Consider the following 23222-nt stretch of genomic DNA (forward strand, 5'->3'; position numbering starts at 1 on the left):
GAGTCACTACAGGAGAGGACCCAGAAAAAACAAGGATAACCATCAGAACCCTATAAAGACCCAAGTTACAATTGAATTTATAATAAAAGATATGGAGAACCAGAAGATCATAGTCTTTGATCACAGTCTTTGAACCAGTTGAAATATATTCTAGGCTGCAGATAAGTCCTGTGTCAATTAGGCCCTTTACAGATCTATCCAGGAGCCACATCCTCTAGGCCTGGAGGTTGGGTGTTGGATGAAAAACGTGAGTGGTTAACACCTAACAGACAACAGTAGGCAAAACCACAGGAAATTGTTCACAGAGGCCAAGGTATTACCTGGTTCTGTGCCCTGCCCTTTGGTTTTTGGCTTTTTAAAGCCTTTGTTTTCATTCTATTGACTGGTTTGTTTTGCTGAAAATAGGAGAAGAAATAAGAGTGAGCAGTGCACCCTACCTCCTAGAAGAGGGAAATTTAAATGAAGAGAGGAAGGAACCTTAGAATACAGGGAGCCATCATGGCATTTCCCTATTTAAGGTCAGGAATCAATCTGTTTAAACTGTCCATATAAAGCTGGTTCAGCAGAAAAATGTTAGGAACTAGAAAATGCAAACCCAAGGTCTGATTTTTCTGCATATTACTAGAGGAGAGTATGACCAAAATAGTTTGAGGTCTTCTGCTTAGGCTAACAAATTTGAAACTATAAAGCAAAAATCCTCTGCAGAAGAAATTTACTTTAATGAGGTATAAAAATAGCCTAAAGTTTCAAATATTACCCCTAAAAAAGAGGAAGAGAAAAACCTGAATATTCAAGTTTATACTTTCATTCTGTTGACTCATTTGAAGTGTTACTCGGCATGCTTTTAAAATTTAATCGTTTAATTCCAATCAGATTTATGACACATTAAAAAAGGAAACTCAAATTTAAAATTTCACATCCAGGAGCCACACAGCATAGCACACAAAAATAATTGTAGAAACCGGCAGAACAGTAGCCTTGCGGTCTAGTTTGCCATAAATTGGTGACAAAAACAATAAAAACAGCTGCCATAGAGAACTTACCGTGCACCCATTCGTTTTGTTTTCACCCTAAGCCTAGGAGGTGGGAATCAGGAGTGTCCCCATTTTGCAGATGAGGAAAGTCAGACACAGAGAAGTTACATAACTTGCCCAAAGTCAAGTGACCAGTAGGTGAAAAAACCAGGACAGGAGCCCAAGTAATTTGGCTCCACATCCTAGCTTTTAACCACCCCACTCAAGCCCTCTCCAGTAACACTGTACATTGAGACAGTAGATACGACCGAGCTGAGACTTGTAAAAACTTACCGAGACGACTCCATATGTATCCTTAGAAGGTAAATTGCTTGAGGAGTGGTCTGCACGTTTGCACAATCTTCTTTACCGCTTCTTTCACTTTCGAGTCAGTTCTTTTAAAGTGTGAGATGCCTTCCTCTACCAAAAATGGGACTGATGCAATAATCATTCTTCATCTTAGAGGCTTCCAGAATCCACTGGTGCTTCTGGAGAGCTCAATAATTATTTATTATGTATCAGAGGATGTACAATGAACCTAAGCCCAGAGGCTCTTCAGGTTAGCAACCAGTGTCTCTATTAAAACGGACTTGGGTATTATAGCAAAAATACACTATTCATTTCCTTTGGATGTTATGAATAATAAAAGTGTCTCCTTCCTCTCAGTCAGGTGGCTTCACACACATCTTCACTGAAGATATGCATGTAAGTCTATAAGTTTTCATCTTTAGCCCATGATTGCCTTTCATCATGTCCTCTTCCTCCTCCTCATCCCCATTATTGAATTTTTGTGAGTTTTTTGGAATCATGAATTCAATATTAATTAACCTATCATTTTGGGAAACCCATTGTGGATCTATCTTCTAACTTTAATAAGTTTATATATTTATATCATATCATATCATATCATATCATATCATATCATATCCATTTGTTTTTTCCAGAACAGAGATGCCAATGATAAGAATGAAAGTCTCACAGCCTTGGATGCCCTCATTTGTAATAAAAGTTTCCTTGTTACTGTCATCCACACCCTTGAAAAACAGAAGAACTTTTCAGTGAAGGACAGGTATTGGTCAATTTATTTATATTTTGAAAGTCATTAAGTAGGGGAAATAAAAACTCTTGAGCCCCTTGTTTTATTTCCAAACCACAACCTGAACTCGGTATCTTGAAAATGTGGATTTACCTATAGAGGCTGTCTGATCGAAGGGTCATGAAGCCCTGATTGCTCCATTTCAGATATCACACAACCTCAACGCAAATTCTGTTTTGAAAGACACACACACACACATATACGCCTCCCACCAAAACAAACAAACAAAAACCCTGAAAAACCCAACACCAAGAAAAAAACATGAGTCCTGAATCAAAAAAGCAGAAGTGTTATTTTCTGTTTCTAAAAACACCTGAAAATTTGGGAAAGACGTTCATTTCTTGTTTACCACTTTAATTTAAAAGTTTAAGTGCTAGAAACACATAAGAAGTCCTGGAATGAACATTGGTGCCTGGTTTTTATGGATTGAGGACAAAGGTGGTTGACCTAAGACATTATAAGTGCCCACTGGACAGCACCCCATCGCCCTTTGGCTTCTCTAGAAGACACCATCAGTGTCAAGCCCAGCCACAGCTAATGGTTAACCTCATTAACCAAGGCTCTTTTTTTATGTGCTTCTTTATCATCTGTATACCTTCTTTTTTTTCTTTCAATTTTATTGAGATGTAATTGACATACAGCACTGTATAAGTTTAAGCTGTGCAGCATAATGTATTATGTATAATGTATTATACATACATGTATTGCAAAATGATAACCACAATTAAGTTTAGTTCGGATCCATCATCTCGTACAGATACAAAAAAAGTGGGGGCGGATGAACTTTTAGGATTTACTCTCTTAGAACTTTCAAACATACCATACAGCAGAGTAGCTGTAGTCATCGCGTTGTACGTGACATCCCTAAGCATTTACTTCTCTTATAACTGGAAGTTTAGACCTTTTGTCCACCTCCCTCCAATTGCCCCTTTGTCCCCCACCTCTGGTAACCACAAATCTTTTTCCGTGAGCTTGGTTCTTTTTCTTTCTTTTTTTTAGATTCCACATGTAAGTGAAGTCACATAGTATTTGTCTTTGATTTTTTCATTGAGCGTAATGCCCTCAAGGTCCATTCATGTTTTCACAATGGCAAGATTTCATTCTCTTGTATGGCTGAACTGTATTCGGGGTTGGGGGGGGGGTGTTTGTGTGTGTGTGTGTGTGTGTGTGTGTGTGTGTGTGTGTGGTACGCAAATATACCACATTTTCTTTATCCATTCATGTGCTGATGGACAGTTGTTTCAATGTCTTGAGTATTGTAACCAGGGCTCTATTTTTAAACAGGTGTCTGTTTGCCTCCTTCCTGACCATTGCCCTGCAAACCAAGCTGGTCTACCTAACCAGCATCCTGGAGGTGCTGACCAGGGACTTGATGGAACAGTCTAGTAACATGCAGCCTAAACTCATGCTGAGACGCACAGAGTCTGTGGTTGAAAAACTCCTCACAAACTGGATGTCGGTCTGCCTTTCTGGTTTTCTGCGGGTAAGTGTCCTATCCCTTGGCCGGTCAGAGGTAAGACAATAGGTGGTTATTTTTAGCAGATGCTAATGCCTTTGCCAGGGTAAGTCCTGAACACTCCATGGTGTCAGCATTTAACCTCTTCGAGACTTGGTCCTTGGCAGGAGCAAGTGGAGGGGAAAATAAGAATTGTTTTTGCTGTAATCTATGTAAATGTGACTCATTTAGAATTTCCTCAGGTAAAACTTTTTTTTTTCTCTTTGAAACAATTTCACTGTGGTAAAAACAATTAACATGAGACCTATCCTCTTACCAGATTTTTAAGCGTGTAAAACAGCGTTGTTATCAGTAGGCATGATGTCGTACCACAGATTCCTGGAACTTATTTGTCTCGTGTAACTGCAATTTTATACCCATTGGCTTTGGGTATAAATCACACCGGTAATTAACAACCAGGGTCCAGGCGGTCTAGTTAAGAGAAGAGACTGAGGGGACAGAATATTTCAAATGCTGAAGCGAGCACGTGACTCGAAGGGCCTCTGAAGCATCTTGGAAATACCCGTTTACCTACTAATACAGGAAGCTAATTACACTCCATTCTAACCAGGCCTTCCACAGGATTCTGTTTGTTTAGCAAGTCTCCAAAGAGCCGCCTGCCCCCTGAGTTCCAGTTGGAGTTACTGTCTGAATGTGGTTGTAGCCTGATTGAATCTTAACATCCTTTTGAATGCAAAGTTTGTGCAGACTCCAGTGGGTCAGAGCATGGGTCCTGGAGCCCGCCTCCCGGTCTGCATCTGGACTCCCATCACTTACTAGACGAGCCTTCCGGACCTGTCTCGGCCTTGATTTTATAACCTATAGAATTGGAGGAAGAGTAGTTTAGGGCTGTTCTGAAGCCTGGATGAGAAAATGCATGTAATTGCTTGTCACCAAGTAAGCACTCCATAACTGTTGGCTGTTATTATAAAATATTAATAGGAAAAGAAGAGTGTTCTGTTGAACCCAATCTTCGTTCAGCCCTCTGAGGCCCCTGTACAGAAGATTCTTAACCTTCTTTAATTTCACCAGCCATCCAGATTCCAGCAAAACTGCATAATTGTGTATTTGTAGCTAGTTCCAAAATCTAATTAAACTTTGAATAAGATACACTGTTATGCCACAGGTTTTAACAGTGCTACTTAAGTTTAGATCCAAAAGCAGCACTTTAAATAGACTGTGCTTAGTTTAATGTTTAATGCAATCTTACAAGTAGACGCACAACGTTTTTTTCTTGTTTTTTTTTTCTTTTTTTAACCGATGCCTTCCTCTCCCAAGGCGCTACCCATTTATTAAGATTAATGAAATCTGCCGCCTTTTCTGTTTACTTGGTATAAATCATCATACGCTTTGGGGAGGTGTTGAGCAGTTACTTCTGGGGTGAATGTTTTTGCTTTCGGCCATCTTAGCCTCAGCCACAACCACATCTAGACAGAGGCGGCTGGCCCCACACCTGGGTCCTGGGTCTTAGTCTTAAAAGGCAGGCTCCTGCCCCACCACTGAATCACAAGCCCTGGGGGTGGTTTCCAAGCTTCTCCAAGTCATTGCATGCGCCTTACATTTGAGAATCCTGCGGTAATAGAAAGAGCCCTGGAGTGGGAGTCTTGGGTAGAAGCAGCAGGTTTGGGCTCTAAATTCATGTCAGCCCCAGTTAGCTGTGCGTCTCTGGGAATGGTACGTCTCGCCTGAGCAACTGTTTTCTGTCCACTCCGTAGGGGGGCACGGTCACTGGTTTTAAGCTTCTTTCCAGCCCTCTCTTCTGGGATCTGAGCCCTCAAGTGCCGGTTGGAGCCTTGTTTTTGCTCCCCTGGGGCCTTAAAGAGGTGAGGGTGTTCCAAAAATCTGGGCACTAAGCCCAAACGGCTCCCTTGAGCAGAGGATTCTGGGTCAAGAATTTGCAGTGCTGATTCAAGAGTATGTCGAGCGCTTGAGACGGTGAGGGCCGTGCGCGCACCAGGAGGAAGTGGCAGTGAGCTAGTCAGTGAGGCTTTCATTCTCAGTGGAATAATTCCCTGTGCTGCAGAGGGTCTGACATCCCACACCAGAAGCCCAAGGGGGTGGGGGACTCTGACAGCCTTGGTCCTTCCACCCTGCCCCACACCCAGTTGCCTGGATGCCACTGGCTCTGTGACGCCCCGGTGACTTCCTCCTCTCCACTTCCAGGGCTCCATGAGGGAAGTATTCCTAATAACCGCCATTTATTGGGTGTGCCAGACATCATGCTAAGAGTTTTGCTTTCTTTTTCTCATGGCATCCTCTCATTTAACCCTGTGAGAGGAGTATCTTGATGACCATTTTGCACACGAGGGCATTGGGGCACACGGAATGGACGTGGCTCTCCTCGGACCCCACAGCTGGTTTTGGGAAAGCACCAGGGTTTGAGAGCTCTTCGCCACCCCGCTTACTGCTTCCCCAGTGAGGTGGGTACTGCAGGCTTACGGGAGGATTTAAGGATAGAAGGAGATCACAGGCATGAAAGCCTCTGGCTCAGCCAGGGCCAGGGTTGGGTCTCACAAAGAAAAGGAAGGTGAAGGGGCCGAGCTTGGTTCCCATCACAGGAGTGGTTCCGGAAGGTGCACTCCCCCACAGCCGGCTTTAACCCTGGGGAGCTGTGTTCTCTGGTCCCATAAGACACCTAAGCCCCCAGCAATTGTGACTAACTTAGAACTTGTGTCCGATAGTGACGGAGAGGGGCGCCTGGGTGGCTCCGTTGGTTAAGCGTCCAACTCTTGATTTCAGCTCAGGTCACCGTCTCGCGGTCCGTAGGATCGAGCCCCATGACGGGCTCTGCGCTGACAGTACGGAGTCTGCTTGGAATTCTCTCTCTGCCCCTCCCCCACTCTCTCTCCCTCCCTCCCTCTCTCTCAAAATAAATGCATTTTTAAGGTGATTTTATTAAAGCACGGGGATGGGACCCATGGGCAGGAAAAGCTGCCAATAAACACACATTTTTAAAAAATAGTGACAGGCCTCATAATTTTCTAAGCCAGATACACGTCAGAATCCCCTGGGAAGGTGTTAAAACCACAGATGCCCAGGCCTCACCTCCGGAAATTCTGGATCTGTAGGCCTACAGTAGGGTCCAGGCATCTGAATTTTTTACATGAGCCCCAAGGAATTCTGGTGACGATTACCCAGGTTTAGAACCCTGGGTGTGGATAACAGTGTAAGGCAAAATATTACTTACCTCCATCTAGCTGCACTCTGGAGAATTCTGGGGAACTCCTGACTCCAAAGCCATGGAGTCCATAGCTGCCCTCCAGCCCCGCAGAGCCCACTTGACCCCTAACCGCAGCCTCTGTGGGCACATCCAGCCCACAAGGCTCGTAAGGACACTCACCCCTGTCTCTGATGTGTGCTGGAGGGAAAAAGAGAAGTGGAAGTTCTAAGTTTGCAGCCAGGACATTACCCAAGGGGACAGAGGGAAAGAGAAGAGAGCAGCATTGTTGTGAACCATGAGATAAAGGAAGTTTCCCAGAAGAATTTAAATGTCAGGTGCTAGTCCCCGCTCTCTCCCCACCTGGGAAAGTTTTGAACATTCCAACTGTGTCCTCCACTAAGGATGAGACTCCAGGACATGTCAGCAGGGAAGAGAAGCATGATAAAGGGAAGCCAGTGGAATGGAGGGTGGCAGAAGGGGACCAAAGGAAACCCTGGGACTGGGGAGGGCACATGTTTTTGCAGGGAGTATAAAGCATGGGATGGGCAGGCTGGGGGGGAGGGGGGCGGGGTGAGATCCCAAGAATCTTGAAAGAGGTCTTTGTTTACCTGTTCAGGGGAGAGCAGGGGAGAGACCCAGTGGAATTCCTCCTTTTCAAGCCGGGCTGTGACACTGAACGGTAAACGGGTGCTTCAAGCCTTAGCCACTTGGCTGGTATCCTCATCACCAAGGCAGTTTGACTTCCAGGTTCCTGGCTCTTCCTCTCCCACGTTTGGTTACTGTCTGTTGATTGTAGACCTTGATTGTTTAGCAAATATGCTACTGAGGACCGGGGCTGCATGCTCTGTGAGGCTGAAATGGAAGAACACACCAGCCTCCCACTTGAGCCGCTCAGAGCCCACGCAAGCACAGTGTGGCTGCAAAGTGGAGGCATTTCAGTCCCCCTGAGGGTGGCAGGTAGCCCCTGGTGTAGGCACAGATGCACACGGCAGAAGTTGGGAGCAAGAAGCAATCGGGATGGGCTGAATTTGGGAGGAAGGCCTTAGAGCTATGGTGTCGGCTCTGGCCCAGGGAAGGGAGTTAGGGTACACGAGTGGCCCCACACCAGCAAAGGCAAAGGGTGCCGGTACATGTCCCACCCGCAGCTCTGCAAACCACAGGGTGCTGGCCGGCACCAGGGGAGAAGGGAGGAAGGCTACCGATTGTGATAACTGAGGGCCACTTCCTTCATGAGAAGCTCTTAACACCAAAAAGTACCCTCTTGGCAAACGAACAAAATGTTCTGACATTTATTCTGGTTACCAGAGCTAATTATCGTGTGTGCGTTCTAATGCCGTTTATTTTTGGTTTGCTCAGAAGGGCGATTCAATAAGAATGTAAACAAAGCTTAGGCCTCTGCATCTCCTATAGGCATTAGCCAATATGAGCATCCGTCTGCCATATAGAAGCTTAAACGTCATAGAACCATCCCCTGAGAACTTGGTGCTGCTGTTGACTGTAAATTCTGGGTGTGTGTGCGTGCGTGCGTGTGTGTGTGTGTGTGTGTGTGTGTGTGTGTGTCTGTGCCTGCATGTGTGGGGAGAGGAGGCGCTTCCTGAGTTTTGCACCCAATCCTGAGTGAAGCAGTGTGTATTTTCTTGGGAGTCGCGTGTGGATTGTTAGAAGACACCGCCTCCTGTCTCCTGTCGCACTGCCATAAACTGAAACTTTAACTCTTTGGAAGAAAGTACAGTGGGTTCTGCAGACCGCTAACTGTCGCCTTTGTGTCTCTTCCCAGGAGACAGTTGGAGAGCCATTCTATTTGCTGGTAACGACCTTGAACCAGAAAATAAACAAGGGTCCCGTGGATGTGATCACTTGCAAAGCCCTGTACACCCTCAACGAAGACTGGCTGCTGTGGCAGGTTCCAGAATTCAGTACTGTGGTATGTTGGTGGTGAAGCCTTCCTTCCAGACTCGGAAAGAAGCCTGGCTGGGAGTTGGATGGTGGGGTGGGGGGTAGGGAGGGGGTGGGGTCACGTAAAATGAAGCAGTATCATTCCTACTGTGGGAGGCCTCAGACGATGAGTTAATTAAAAACAGTAGTTGATAAACTATTAACACGTGTTCACATAATAGATTTTAATTACTGGGATGGGGGTGGGGAGACTTGTAATGATGCCTGGGGTGCTCATCAATTTCCAAAGATTTTAATATCAGGATAGCTTATAGCTTTCAGCGTCGTCAAAGGAAATGCAAAGTGCTCCCTATTCAGCACTTATAATTGCAATCAGAATTTCTCAAACGGCTCTGCTCTGGAAGACAATGTGTGAAGATGTATTTCAACCAAATTGAGGCCGTCTTATTTTAGAACGATAACACAAGACAAATTCCACTGTGTTCCCCATGCAACATGACACCCTTACTTTATTTTCATGGATTAGTTACAAATGTTTGGTGTCATGCACTTAATGTTCTGTGATCTCATAGATATTTTTAGAGGAACGCTGTAAATCACTCCAGGAAGATGACTGCCTGGCTGCTGGAAGGTTTCACCCAGTGGAGAACTTCCTTTTCCCCCATCCCTACCCCCCACCACCCTCTTCTCTTCCCTTCCTAAAGGAAGAGAGACCGATTTCCTGCGCGCTCACAGATTTTAGAGAAAGGGCCAAGCCCGGCAAATACCTCCGAAATTACTTAGGCATTTTCTGCTCGTGGAGACTGGGGAAAGAGGTCGCCGTCATTTGGTTTTGATCTTTAGCTTCATGGAGACTCTGGGCTTCTTCACAATCTCGTTAGTGGAGGAGGAGGAGAAAATGATGGTGGGGTTTTGGTATTACTCAGTCAGGGGGCTGAGTCTCCTGTGGCTTAGCTCTGGACGGTGAGAACCGTGGTATCATCCTGGAAGAATTCCTTCCCTAATTGGAGAAGGCACCACGTCGCTGTGGGCTGTGTTATGGTTACATCCTCTGGTGGGAGAATAGTCCACAGATCGGCTGCTTCGAGTTCTAGGTCACTGCCCCATGCCGCTTACCCTGCCCTGAAGGCACCACGCCCGACTGCCATCCACAAGGCAGGAGGCTTGAGCAGAAAGTCAACATTTCTCAGTGTTCTGATTTCTGTTACTACAACTGTCTGTAGCCAAGAAGCAAGGGGCAGTGGCTCTCAGATTTTAACATGCATCAGAATCCACTAGAGAGTTCATCAAGCACCAGTTGCAAGGCAGCACCCCAGAGTTTCTAATTCAGTAGGTCTGCGGAGGGCCTGGGATTTTGCATTTTTAAAGCGCTCCCTGCAGAAGCAGCTGGTCCCGGACCCCCCAGGAGAACTGCTGGTATAGTGATGAAGAGGCACACGCTGTATCCTGCCTCTGCCCCTGCGTGACTCGGGGCAAGTTTCCAAAGCTCCCTATGCTTCAGTCTCCTCAGTGGAGATGACAATCATGGTGCCTGCCTGTTTCATGGGGTGTCGCAAGGGTGCAGAGTCAGTGTTCTGTAAAGCACTTAGGACACTGACTGCTGTGTGCGGGCCGTGTAAATCTGTATTAAATTTAATTCACCCCTCCCCGGGCACTTGTTAGAAACGCAGATCCAGATAGGCCGATGCCTGGGCCTCCCCTCAGGACTGATTAAATCAGAACTGCTGGGGACGAAGCCCAGGCACGGATAGACTTTTTTTTTTCAACACTCCAGATAATTCTAATGTACGTCCTGCTCAGAGAGGGCAGGGTGTTTTGGAGAACAAAAACTTTGTTTGCATCAGGGCCTGTCGACACCTTCCCCTATGACTGTTTGAAGATGGACCCAGGGCCTCGGTCCTACCCCCAGGGATGTTCATGCTTTCACTTGAAACATTTTCCAGGCCCCACGGGTTCCCAAAGAGAAAGGATTCCCAAAGAGAAATATCTGTGAGCGTGTATAGGTTGGGGGAAATGTAGCACTGATTTAGTTTCATGGAAGCATGAACCCCCAGCAGGAAGGAGAGGGAAGGAGAGGACCCAGCTGGGAGTGGGGAAGGAGTCAGATGCCCGAAGCAACTTTGGAGGTTTGAGTCCTTTCTAATGTTTTACATGGAAACACTTTTTCCGCCTTTCATTTTGAAACGTTATTTATTTCACAGTCAATTAAGACCATGTGTTTCGGATTTGTTAACTCTCAACTCTTCATCCAAATGTTTCTTGATGTTGAAGGGATTCATGTTGATTCTTGGATTCTCTTTTCCTTGATAGCCCCTGGGGAGAAGGCTAATGGGAAATTATGAATTTAGAAATCCAGATAGATCTTTCTTTTCAAATGCAGATTTGCCAGTAGATAGGAACTGGAAAAGGGGTAGACCGCTCGTTTCCAGGGGCCTTGCCTTTAAAAACGATTTTTACTCCCTTGTATTGTACCTGCCCCAACCTGTCTGTTTCATGGTGGATGGTTATATTAGACGCTCCGGAGAAGGCACATGATCTGGGCTATGCTTGTGTGACAAAATGTTGGCAGAAGGTCAATATAAAAATTTAAGGTTTTTCATTTCCTTTCAGGCAAGTTCCCCCAGCCTTAACCGTCGTATTATAATTTTCTTCCTTCCTCCCTCCTCCTCCCTCCCTCCCTCCCTCTCTACTCACCTTCCTCCCTCTTCCCTCCCTCTCCTCCCTCTCTTTCTTACCTCCCTCCTGACCGCCCCCCCCCCCCATCATGTACACCCAGTGGTTTGAGATCTTGATGTTCTAAATTTGCCTGAGGTGGTTTATGTAATTGAAAACCAGGGTATGCTGAACAAACTCGATTCTGTGTGTGTGTGTGTGTGTGTGTGTGTGTGTGTGTGTGTAAATTCTTTCAAGGAAAGAAAAGTCAGAGAAAAAAACAAGAGCAGCCACACGAGCAACTTGAAATGACAGAGCCACGACAGGGACACATTTAAAAGGGGCCCCCCAAACTCCCGTTTGGCTAAGTGCTCAGAAACACAGCACCTCATGTAACAACCCGAGAGCTAGGTTTCACACCTCTAAGATTAGGATGTGTTCTCCCTGAGGTCTGGGGTGTTTTCTAGAACACAAAGACATCCTGCCAATTTCTCATACGTGAAATCATTCTACTAACAAATGGGCTCTGAGAGGCAATTCTTTGCTCACTGCAAAAATTCCTCTGTCTTTGCTCAAAAAGCCCCGTACGGCCATACTTACCCGGGTATCGCGGGAAACATCCTTCTCTATCAAGGCATTGCAGGCTGGCGTTCGATGAAGAGGCTGCCCCACACACGGTCACCCCCGTGAATGCCAGCATCGAGCCGGGTTTGCGCACATGCAGACTTCCTCTAATATCAGGGGATTCGGGTTTGACAGCTGGAAGAGGAATAAGCTTATTGCTCCGTGGTTCTTCCCCCTTTACAACATTTTAGGCGTGTTCAATTTGCTGCTGGGGAACCTCAGGCCCACCCTGAGATTGCGGGCTGTGCTGTGTCCGTGTCGAGAGAATGATTTCAGAGCAGATCCCCTGAAACTTTGGGAGCGCGAAGGAAGGCATGAAGATTTCAGTTCTAGGAAAGTGCACCACATGGGAGAAAGGACATTTGCTTCACTTTCAAGAGGAGATGAGAAAACCCAATAACTCGTAGCAAAGTGTGCTGAATTAGCAGGAGAAGGTTGACTTGTAATCAAAGTTAAGCGAGAAATGGTTTTTTGAACTCTTAAACCCAGGAAATGAGCCTGCCAATCTGCTGTATCTGAGAGATAGCATCTTGGCACCCTGGGAAACAGTGCTCCGACAAACATATTATTGCCCTCGTTCTCACATCTATGAGAACGTCTTTAAGATTATTAGAAATTCTTAGAAAAAGTACAGATACATGTCTATAGACATCTTAATGCCTCCACTACGGTCTATTGAAGACTTATGCCAGCCTGCACCAGTCTGCCTTTTTGAACCCAGTAGTTGCCATTTTGGGGACAATCATGTTTAATACAATATCTCATATGTAACAGAGTCCCGGCTATCTCTAGTGAGAGTTTCACATCTACATGCTTCCTTTAACACGTTGGCTCTCCCCACCACTCCCTAACTCCTTCTGTTCCATTAGTTTGTCCTTTCAGAAGATCCATTATCCCCATAATTAAACAACCCACTGTCCCGATTAAGTCATTCTGTGTTACTTCAATTACATCCCATTGTTCATTAAGTCCTGATGTTTGCACTTCAGCAATCTTGTTTTTAATACTCCTAGCATTTGTGGAGAAACAGTGAAGTTAATTAACAATTCTTGGGCTTTTTTTTTTCCCCCTTTTGCTCTCTACCATAGTGCAAATCATTTCCATTATGACTTGCAATAATACCGAAACCATTACTAACTTCGTAGTTACTGTTCTGAGCTTCCTGATCAAAGAAGTGAAACCATTTTTTATAATCATTTTAGGTAAGTCATTCCCCAGTTGATGGCAAGAAGTGGAAAATGAAAAATAAGCATTAAATGAGTGCTTTAAATGACTTCCCTCTTCAGACCCTTTCTTCTCACACCCATAATCTTGGGATTAGAAAATAATTTAGTTACCTAAATACAAAACTATTTAATTTTCTTCGTTATGGCTCAAATGTGACCCTGCGTTGTTAAGGATCCTTACTTATACTTGTACTCCTCAGGGAACGGTCACGTTTATAGCAAATCATGGTGAAGATAAAAGGCATTTTTTTCAATATGTCTTTTTTTGACATCGGCAACGTCAGCATTCCATTTGAAGTTACCATTGTCTAGCGCAGGGATCGGCAAACAAGAGCCCGTGGGCCAAATGTGACCCTGCTGTCTGTCGTTATAAATAAAGTTTTATTGAAACGCAGCCACGCACATTCATTTACTGTCGTCTGTGGCTGTTGTCCTGCCTATAACTGCAGAGTCGGGTAGTTGTCACAGAGACCATATAGGCTGCAAAGTCTTAAATGTTTACTGTCTTGGCCTTTTACAGAAAGTTTGCCAGCCCCTAATCTGGAGCTTGACATAACAGAGAAAATAATAGAGAACTGGAATCTGCCTTCCCCCCTGACCTCCAAAAGCCTGGGTCTCTTTCTTTTTTTTCTGGGGACACAGCGATGGAAATGCCTCACCAGGATCCATAAATCTGAAACTCGTGGGGTCTTCGCCAAAACACAAACCGTGAAATACTCATATTAAGCCTAAAATACCGAAATCAATCATCTTGGGCTTCATCAGACAGAGTCTTACTCGATTCTGTCGTGAACAAACGTTAGCAAATGCTGGCAAGTACAGAAAAATTTGAGAGAGAAACTTAGATTTGAGGAAATTTTCTCCATTAATTTTTTTCTTCAAGACGGAAAAGGCCTTCCTCCCTCTTTTTCTGTTGGCGGCGGGGGTGGGGGTGGGGTGAGGGGTGGTGGTAAAATACCATGATCCAGGAAGCTTTGGGCTCTCGGGTCTTTGGGGGAAGGAAAATGAGGTAGAGGGGGAGGTAGGGCAGGCAAGAGCAGCACCAGAGGGGGCATCTGGTAGCATGTCTCGGGGCTGCTGACTCCAGCTTAGGAAAAGCCTCAGATCAGAAGCTTTGGAGACTTGCTCTTTTAACTCGTGGCTCACATTTCTTCTACTGGACTTCTGAAGTAGTTTTCTTCTTTCCTACCACATCTCTCCTAGTGTAAACTTCGGTTCGGTGTGGGGCGCCCGGGTGGCTCAGTCGGTTAAACGTCCGGCTTCGGCTCAGGTCACGATCTCACAGTTTATGAGTTCGAGCCCCACGTCGGGCTCTGTGCTGACAGCTCAGAGCCTGGAGCCCGCTTGGGATTCTGGGTCTCCCTCTCTCTCTGCCCCTCCCCTGCTTGTGCTCTCTCCAAAGTAAATAAACATTAAAATATATATATATATATATATATATAAAATTCAGTTTGGTGTAAGAACCAGACTTTTCTCTTGACCTTCATTTGGCTCTCAAATGAAATTAGATATTTTATAGTTTTATTTAATGAAAGCCATTATTGGCCTAAGCCCTGTTATGATAAAGTATTTTTTTTAAACGCATTTTTTAAAAAATGACCTTCTAGGTATTATAAGGTATCATACAAGGATGTGGCAACATCCCTCCTTGTGAGCCAAGAATGTGGGTGAGGACTTAATGAGGTAGCTGGATCATCCTTTCCCCACCAAAGTATGCAAACAGCGTGGGGAAATGCCTCTTCCCGGGCCTTTGATTCATCTTCCCAGCCCCCTGCAACCTTATTTTTTCTATCTCCTTGGTACCTTAACCAACCAGGGTGTGTGAAGGAACGGTGGGTAAAGCCACCCGTGAAACACGAATGTGCTGGTCTGTCTAGGTGCTGTGTACCTTAGCGCCCGAGGTGTTATGTCGCACGGTGCCCGACAGGCGGGGCTTAGAGTCTGACAGTCTTGGGGGTGAATCCGAGCTCGGTCACTTTACTAACAGGCTGTGTGACCTTGGGCAAGTCACCGGACCTCTGTAAACTGTTTCTTCATCTATTAACAGGTGATTATGAAACCTACCTTTGTATGTTTGTTTTGAGGTCTGAAAAGAGCATGGGATGTCTAGCCATCATACCTCAGAGCAGTTCCCATCATTTATTTGTAAGAGTTTTCCTGTCCGAGCTGTTTCTCTTGTCGATCGTAAGGTCTGCGGAGCACAGTGTCCTCTCACCATTCTTTCTGGTTGGCCACTCATTGTCGATGGGTGACGGTTTTTGGATTAGCTGCGCTACGGGCAAGGTGACCGCTAATCCCTCTGTCTGTGTGTTTAGAATCTATAGCAGACGACATCCCGCCAGACAGATGTGAACGGAAGACCACAATGATACATCTGAGCAACTAACTACCTAAAGGCGAGGGAGGGGTGTTGTCGGGGCTGGCGGTTCTCGACCTGCTTACAAAAGGACGGGGTCCTTCCGTTCTGGTCCTTTCTCTGGGTTCTGGGCCCATGCATCTTCCAAATACCCTTGCCATTCTAACAGCCCTTCTTGGTGATAGGCACGTTGCTGAATCCATCAGAATGCAATTCTGCTGCAGGAAACAGAGAGCCAAGCCACCTGGGGCTTAAGCAACAGAGAAGTTTACTTCTGTCCCTCAAGAAGTTCTGGGGTGCACAGTCTGGTGCTGGTGGGCGCCTCTGCTCTGGGGCGCCCTCACAGACCCAGGCTCCCCGTCTCTCATCCGCAGCCCACCTCATGGTCTAAAGTGTTGGCTCACCCCCGCCCAGCCTTCGGCCACGTTCCAGCCAGCAGGACAGAAGTAGGGCTGTAGAAAAGGGGACAAGTGGCCACCAGCCATCTTTTAAGGAAGTTTCCCAGAGGCTGTCACGTTGCACATCTGCTTAACCTCATTGGGCAGAACATAGTCACCCGGCCACGCCCGGCTGTGGCAGAGGCCGGGAAAGGTCATTTCTCCTCTGCGTGGACGTGAGCTCCATACAAATGCCTGTGAGTGGTACCTTTCACCAGCCCGTGGCGTCCTGCAGGTTGAGTGGGCTCCATGGGGCCCCATGCCAAGCCAAGCCGAGGAGGTTGAGCCTCCTCTGCTGGGCTGTCTGTCCAGCCTGTATGCCCTGAGAGCATCTATCGAGATCTTCAGGCACATTGGGACGGCCCCTCGACATTTATCACCTTGACTGGTGGCCTTTTGGCTTTGCAGTTAAGAGAATGGTCGTGTCCTAGTGATGACCCCCAGCAGCTCTGAGATTCTGGACACATTTCTGAATCTCTCTCTCTCTCTCTCTCTCTCTCTCTCTCTCTCTCTCTCTGTTTCTTCGTCTGCTAAGTGAAGCTAATAACGGTGTCCACTTCACTAGGCAGTTATTAAATGAACAGAGCAGGATTAAATGAATTAGCAAAGCGTTTACGACAGCTCCTGATAGTAAATGGTAAGTGTTCAACATGCTACATGTGAGCGCCGAGGACGATGGTTAGAAACCCAGAACGGTATTCTCTTCTTCAGCTTTTGTTTCCATAAATAGTAACGGAACCCCTCAGATGGCAGGTGGTGGTTTTGGAAAGGCAAACACAGTTCTTCAAGTCCTCCACCCTCCATTCTACCAAAAGGAAGTGGGACTCTTCTTCTCGACTTCCTGACCTCGTAGCCTGACTAGAAGATTGAAGCTTGCTCCTGGCCAGTCTAGTTAGAATCGAAGCCCAGTATGTCATGGTGCAGGGGCCTCCTCATGTACCGCTGCACAGGCAGCTCCTTTCCAGACTCCGTTCAAATGCCCCTTCCTCCACACAGTCTTCACGGATTTCTCACCCTTTGACAAAGCTCCTCCAAGCTAGAGGTAACCTCTCTCTGGACCCCCAAAGCACTCCGCCCATACCTACTGTTTTCTACCTGGTAGTAGAAATCATTATGTGTATCTCACAATTGTTCTCTTCGTCTTTACGTACTTCCCAGTCAGGATCAGTGCCAGGCTCTACTTTGTATCCTCTGGAATGCCCTGAACACCATGTCCGGATGCAAAGTAGGTGAGGGTCACTGAGCAGATCTAGCAACCTCAGTATCAACAAAGTGAGCTCTGTCAGGCTGGGTATGTTCAGCTGTAAGTAAGAGAAAATCCGAATAAAGGTGCTTTGTGCCAGAGTCACAAAATAGCTGCCACGGCTCCAAGCACTGCTCTCCCCTTTTGTTGAGAGTAGAAACCCTTTGCCTTTATATCTCACTGGCCGAAACTGGGTTACATGATAAGACACCACCAACCATATCCGTTGTCCTAGCTTTGTTGACACATTTATGCCAAAGAAATAGGGAAAGCCAGAGCTGTTTGGGGACAGATTTCTGGAGAAAAGACCAGTGTAGATTTTAGAGCCCTTTAGCCTTCTGTGGGTATTGAAAACTAATGGTCATCCCGTAGATTTGGACCGTGCTTAGTTTACAAAACATTTTCATATTTTGAGGGCACCTGGGTGGCTCAGTCGGTTAAGTGTCTGACTTCCACGCAGGTCATGATCTTGCCATTAGTGGGTTCCATGCTGACAGCCCAGAGCCTAGAGCCTGCTTTGGATTCTCTCTCTCTCTCTCTTTCTCTCTCTCTCTCTGCCCCTCCCCTGTTGCGCTCTCTTTCTCTCAAAGAGAAACATTTAAAAAAATTTTTTTTTATTTTGAAGGCAGGATCGCCAAAGGTTTAAGAGTGCCTGCTTCTGCCATTTTCCTGCTGGGTGATTTGGTGCAATTTCCTAGCCTCTCTGGGCCTCAATCTGTCATCTATAAAATGGGAATAATAGTAGAATCTATGAGATAAGGTTTCTGTGTGCTTGGCACACAGGAAGCACTCCTTAATTTACTATTAGGTCACTATTTAGTGACCCTGTCACTCCTCTTAGATAGAAACAATGAGAGTGTTAAGGCTCAGAGAAGCTAGAGGACTTACCCACGCACTCACAGCTGAGTACAAGATCTGACCCAGATGGTCTGATCCTGTGCTCAGGGCCCTCAGCCCTCCTGTGTTTCCTTCTTGAATTCTCTGTAAACACTTACTGAGTGTTGTACCTGGTGGCTGAATAGTGTTTCAAAGGTGATGCTTTGGTCTGCCAAACGTCCTGTGAATCATCTGAAAACAAGGACTATGTCTAAGGTCTCTCCTACACCCCAGCCCCTAACACCAAGTAGGGGATAGGGAAGACTCTGGTGAAATGGGTTTGTGAGGGGAGAGATGGCCCTTCCATGGGGGCTCTTTCCTGATGGGGAACAAAGGCCCAGTGTGTGCTGAGCCCAGGGTGGGGTGAATAGGTAGGGCCCACTCTGAGAGCCCCCCGACTATACTTAGACTTCGGGAAATTGCTGTTGGAGCAGTAAGCGTTAGCAGCATAAAAAATCAATTTGTGTCCGAATTGATGCTCAGAATTCCCTGTGGCCTCTGTAAAATACCATTTTACCTTTTTTCCACCCATCTAGCTGTGGAGGCAGTGGCAGATTTACATTATTTTACATCCAGTTAAGGTTGTTTTTGTTTTTTTTTTTTGCCTCCTCTTGGTTATGTTTTTAAGTAGAACATTTATTGCTTTACCTGTAAAGAGGTGTTTTTGTTAAAGACAATAGTGCCCTTTAGGTAGTCACAGAGTGTTATTTCACAAATACCTATAAAACTATTAAACAAGCTGGGATCGCTGGAGCTCTGATTAAAAGGTGCTTTCTAGTTGTCTTTATCTTCGGAAGCCCTGTGAAATGGCTTAACCACCCTTCTTCCCACTGTGAGCAGACCAGCTCGCAGAGAAATAAGGGAAGACACGGGCAGGTCTGCTTAGACTGTAAGGGCAAGGTCGGCATTTACGCCTCCTGAACCCTCATTTGTGTTGGGGATCTAGCTTCGGGCTTTGCTTACTGGCTTGCAATTTTTGCTTAGGACCCAAGACAGCGTTTCTGGAGGCCCAGGGTTCCTACGTGGTGGGCGGGACCAGAAGGCAGGAGAGAGGGCCCAGGTGGGGGGAGGGGAGGAGGGACCCTGGAGCTGAGTAGTTCCTGATGCCCACTCCTGGCTCCGCCACTTACGAGCTGTGTCCCCAGAGCGAGTTATTTGACCTCTCTGTGCCTCCATTTCCTCGCTCAAAAACGGGGATCATAACACAGCCCCGTAACCAGGATGTTGGGAAGGTTAAAAAGACGCGTATACTTGGCAGGGTGTCAGTAAGGTGACAGCTGAGAGTGGCCACCAGTAAGTGCCACCAGTAAGGTGGCAGGTGCTGAGAAAGGGAGGTGAGGGAGAGCACTCTGGCACGAGGGTGGCCTCCCCGGTGGCTTCTAGATTTTCCGCCTCGCACATGCCCTCTACAGCCTTCTCGCTCGGCCAGCATTTCCGGGCAATCTGCCTCCCTTCCTGCCCCCTGGAGCTCCCCGGCCCGGAGGTGCCCTCTGTTCCAGGAAGAAGGAAGCTGCCAGGCGCGAACTCAGGGGTTCAGACCGCACTGCCTTGGTGTTGATCACTTAGCTGGGACTGGAGCGAAGTTCGCCCCGGTGTCACTGCGCGCGGGAGTGTGGGGCAAGGTGTAAGGGCCCTGAGTAGAAGACCTGCCTCTGAGACCACCCCACGGTTGGCAGAGCCCCTTTCCCACGGCCACGGGGCTTCCGCCCTTGTCCCTCCGGAGCGCCCACCAGCCAGACCCTGGTCTCCGTGCCCCGCGGGTAATTCGGTTCGTCAGCACAGGAGCTCCAGGGCAGTTGCCACTGCGACTCCCACTCTGCAGGGGAGCAAACTAAGGCACAAGAGGCGGCCCCTAGAGTGGGTGCTCGGCCAAGCTCCGCTTGCAGGCAGCGCGCTCTTTCCGCTGCTGGATACGGAGCAGGTACGGAATCAGAGCCCTGGCCGCCGGGTCTCTGAGTCTCCGCAGGAAGGCTTACTCACAGTGGCTATAATAAGACTTCGGATGAGTTGCATGAAATAATAACTTCCCACTTTTACCATCATCATCGTCCTCATCCTCAAACCCTTCCCAGGGGCCCAGCCCTGTGCGGAGCCTTTGATGTGCATCATCCCATGTAATTAACAATGCCGGTACTGTTGTTATACCCATTCCCCCCCCCCCCCCATTTTATTACCTTTTAACGTTTTTTTCATTTATTACTTTTAATTTTTTTTAATGTTTGTTTCTGAGAGAGAGTGCGAGCGGGAGAGGGGCAGAGAGAGGGAGACACGGAATCCAAAGCAGGCTCCAGGCTCTGAGCTGCCAGCACAGAGCCTGACGCGGGGCTCGAACTCCCGAAGTGAGTTCATACCCTGAGCAGAAGTAGGAAGCCTAACCGACTGAGCCGCCTAGGTGACCTTACTGTACCCATTTTAAAGTTGAGTGAACCCTAAGGATCCCCATTCTCTCCTTACTTGTGTTTTCATTTAAAAAACAAACAAACAAACAAAAAAACCATTTCCATTAGTTAATCATTTTACATTCCCTCATTACAGCCAGGTTCAAAAACATTAAGTAACTGAGCATTTCACACCATACCCTTGATTCTGAGATTACCAAGGTACCTCAGAATCTAAACTGTGTGTGATGCTAATGACAAGACGCTCTTCCCTGAATCTGTCCCCCCAAGGAGCCGTAGTAGGTAAACGTTGTTGCTTTAGATGTGTTTGTTTGTTCTCAAAGTAAACCCGAAATTGCTTTCAAATTTGTTTTGAAATACTCCCTCGTTCTGTGTTTTCACACACTCACAAAGCCCTTCCCTTCCCCCATCAGTCTGATTCTGAGGCTTTGCTGCATTAGGAGAATGTGAACTGGCAAAACGGTAAATGCTGGCACTGAGACGTAAGCAATGAATGCAAGCGTACTAGTACAGGGTGGGGATCTCAGGGTTTTAATGAGGGCTTGGGAAACTGAAGATCTTGAAAGTGGACGGGGAGATAAACGTTATTGCAATTAATGCTGCATATTAAAAAGTAACCTCTTCAGCATAATCAATATGGGGACCTCCCTGACCTTCCCTGTCACCTGGAACTTCACTTCTGGGACTCTGTGGTCCTGTTAATAAAAAAGACAATCGGGGCGCCTGGGGGGCTCAGTCGGTTGAGCGTCCGACTTCGGCTCAGGTCATGATCTCACGGTTCGTGGGTTCGAGCCCCACATCAGGCTCTGTGCTGACCGCTTGCTCAGAGCCTGGAGCCTGCTTCAGATTCTGTGTCTCCTTCTCTCTCTGCCCCTCCCCCGCTCACGCTTTGTCTCACTCTGTTTCTCAAAACTACATAAATGTAAAAAAAAAAAAAAAAAGAAAAAAAAATCACCAGTCTGCCCTCATGTACTGTGGAACCTTTCCAGTTTTGGGGGGTTTTTTGTTTGTGTTTTGTTTTGTTTTGTTTTGTTTTTGAAGATGAAATTAGAAATCACCACTTCTAGAACATTTATGTGTATATATATTTTACTCTCGGATATATTTATTCAATGCTTGCTCTGTAATGAGAGTTTTAACTTTTCTGTTTTCCTTTCCATTATCCCTGAAAAGAATGGATTATGGAAAAAAAGATTAAAGTAGTATAATGGGACACAGTGTTTGCTAATGTGCTGTCAGAGGTATTAGTGGGACTCACCAAGGTTTGTGTCTTTTATGAAAGCCTTTCAGATTGCAATTATCTAATAGACTTGGAAACCTGTTTGTATTCTTGCAGGCATTAAACGTCGTCTTTGAAAAGATCCCAGAAAATGAGAGTGCAGACGTCTGTCGGAATATTTCAGTCAACGTTCTTGATTGTGATACCATAGGCCAAGCCAAAGAAAAGATTTTCCAGGCATTCCTAAGCAAAAATGGCTCTCCTTATGGACTTCAGCTGAATGAAATCGGTCTTGGTAAGGCAAGGAGGGAGCTATTCTGTCCCAATCCCTGATGAATGTCTCTTCCGCCGGCTCTCTCCCTCTGTCTCTCCCTTTCCCCCCTGCCCACAGCATGCATGCTTCTGTTTGTTGAAACTTATGTGGCCTGGGGCTGTTCCCAGAGGGCATGTCTGGGGGCCAAGAGACTGTACTGCTTTCCCAAGAGCATGTACATGATTTTTTCCTAGGCAGCGTTATCCTTCAAAGATGCTGGAGTTTTGTTTTGGGTTTTTTTTTTTTTTTTTTTTACAAAAATATTATGTTTGTAAATCAGATTCATGAGATTGGTAACCCTGAGACTGAATGGATTCACCTTGCGTCAAGAAGTACAAAAAGGTGTAAACCCCGCGCCCTGTGTGTGTGTTGCATTTCACATTGGCATTTGATTTGTTTGTTGTGTGTCATTAGCGGGTGGCTCAGACTCTGGGTGTTAACTGAAGCACACTGGAAAGGTCATCTTCGTCTCTGCTAATCGCGTCCTGCATTAAGTATATTCTCCATCCTCCCCAACGCGAAGCAGCATCTGCTATGAATTCATTTTCGGGCTCTACTGGTCTACTGCAAAGGAGAACATATGCATGAGTGCTCTAACAGGGCTCCGCTCCACTCAAATGTTCATCAACATTTTAAAGTTGAGCTCCCCGCAGCCCTCCCAAGAGACTGTCGTGGGATTTTATAGCAGATAATGGGACAGGCAAGAAGAGTAAAATCACAGCAGTGACAGACAGTGTAACAAGGTTTATCTCCCCTCAATGTACAGTCGTAGCCTCCACGAAGCAGGCAATTAAAATCACCCCACCTGGCTCTCCAAGCCAAACCTCCTGGTAAAAGGCCATTTAGAAAAGCCTGGAGGCAGGGCCTGGCAAGTTGGGGTGAAACAACGCAAGCGTGCAACTACAGGACTTGGCTTCAAAGAAGGGACTAAGGCACCTCTCTTCTGCCTCTTTTCTGTGTCCTTCTGTTGGGTGGACTGTTGGGCACTTGCAGACCATTTTCGTTCATTTGGTTAGAGGCCGGGCCAAAGAGGCAGCCCCAGACGGGAAACCATCACCTGACCTGGACTGTCAACTTCCTTCCCTACCTTTGCAAAAGTGTGGCTCTGGCTGCCAAGAGCTGGGCACATGGAGCCAACAGGCATGGGGAAAACAGTCCAGTGGCCTTAGTCCTGCCAGTGCCGGGTCAGCAGTAGCAACCTCTTGCCGTTCTTGTGT

At 46.6% G+C, this 23222-nt stretch overlaps 1 protein-coding gene across 1 annotated transcript in view; it reads left to right on the plus strand.

The window, feature by feature from the left end:
* Positions 1-23222, plus strand: part of PLXNC1 (plexin C1) — a 148346-nt gene that overhangs the window by 101008 nt on the left and 24116 nt on the right. Inside the window, exons 18-22 of the mRNA XM_047866008.1 lie at positions 1680-1718; positions 1958-2082; positions 3394-3592; positions 8542-8688; positions 21810-21987. Of these exons, the coding sequence (XP_047721964.1) occupies positions 1680-1718; positions 1958-2082; positions 3394-3592; positions 8542-8688; positions 21810-21987 (688 nt within the window). The remainder of the gene's footprint in view (positions 1-1679; positions 1719-1957; positions 2083-3393; positions 3593-8541; positions 8689-21809; positions 21988-23222) is intronic.

This window comes from Prionailurus viverrinus, chromosome B4, assembly GCF_022837055.1.
Source record: "Prionailurus viverrinus isolate Anna chromosome B4, UM_Priviv_1.0, whole genome shotgun sequence".
Taxonomy (NCBI): Eukaryota; Metazoa; Chordata; class Mammalia; order Carnivora; family Felidae; genus Prionailurus; species Prionailurus viverrinus.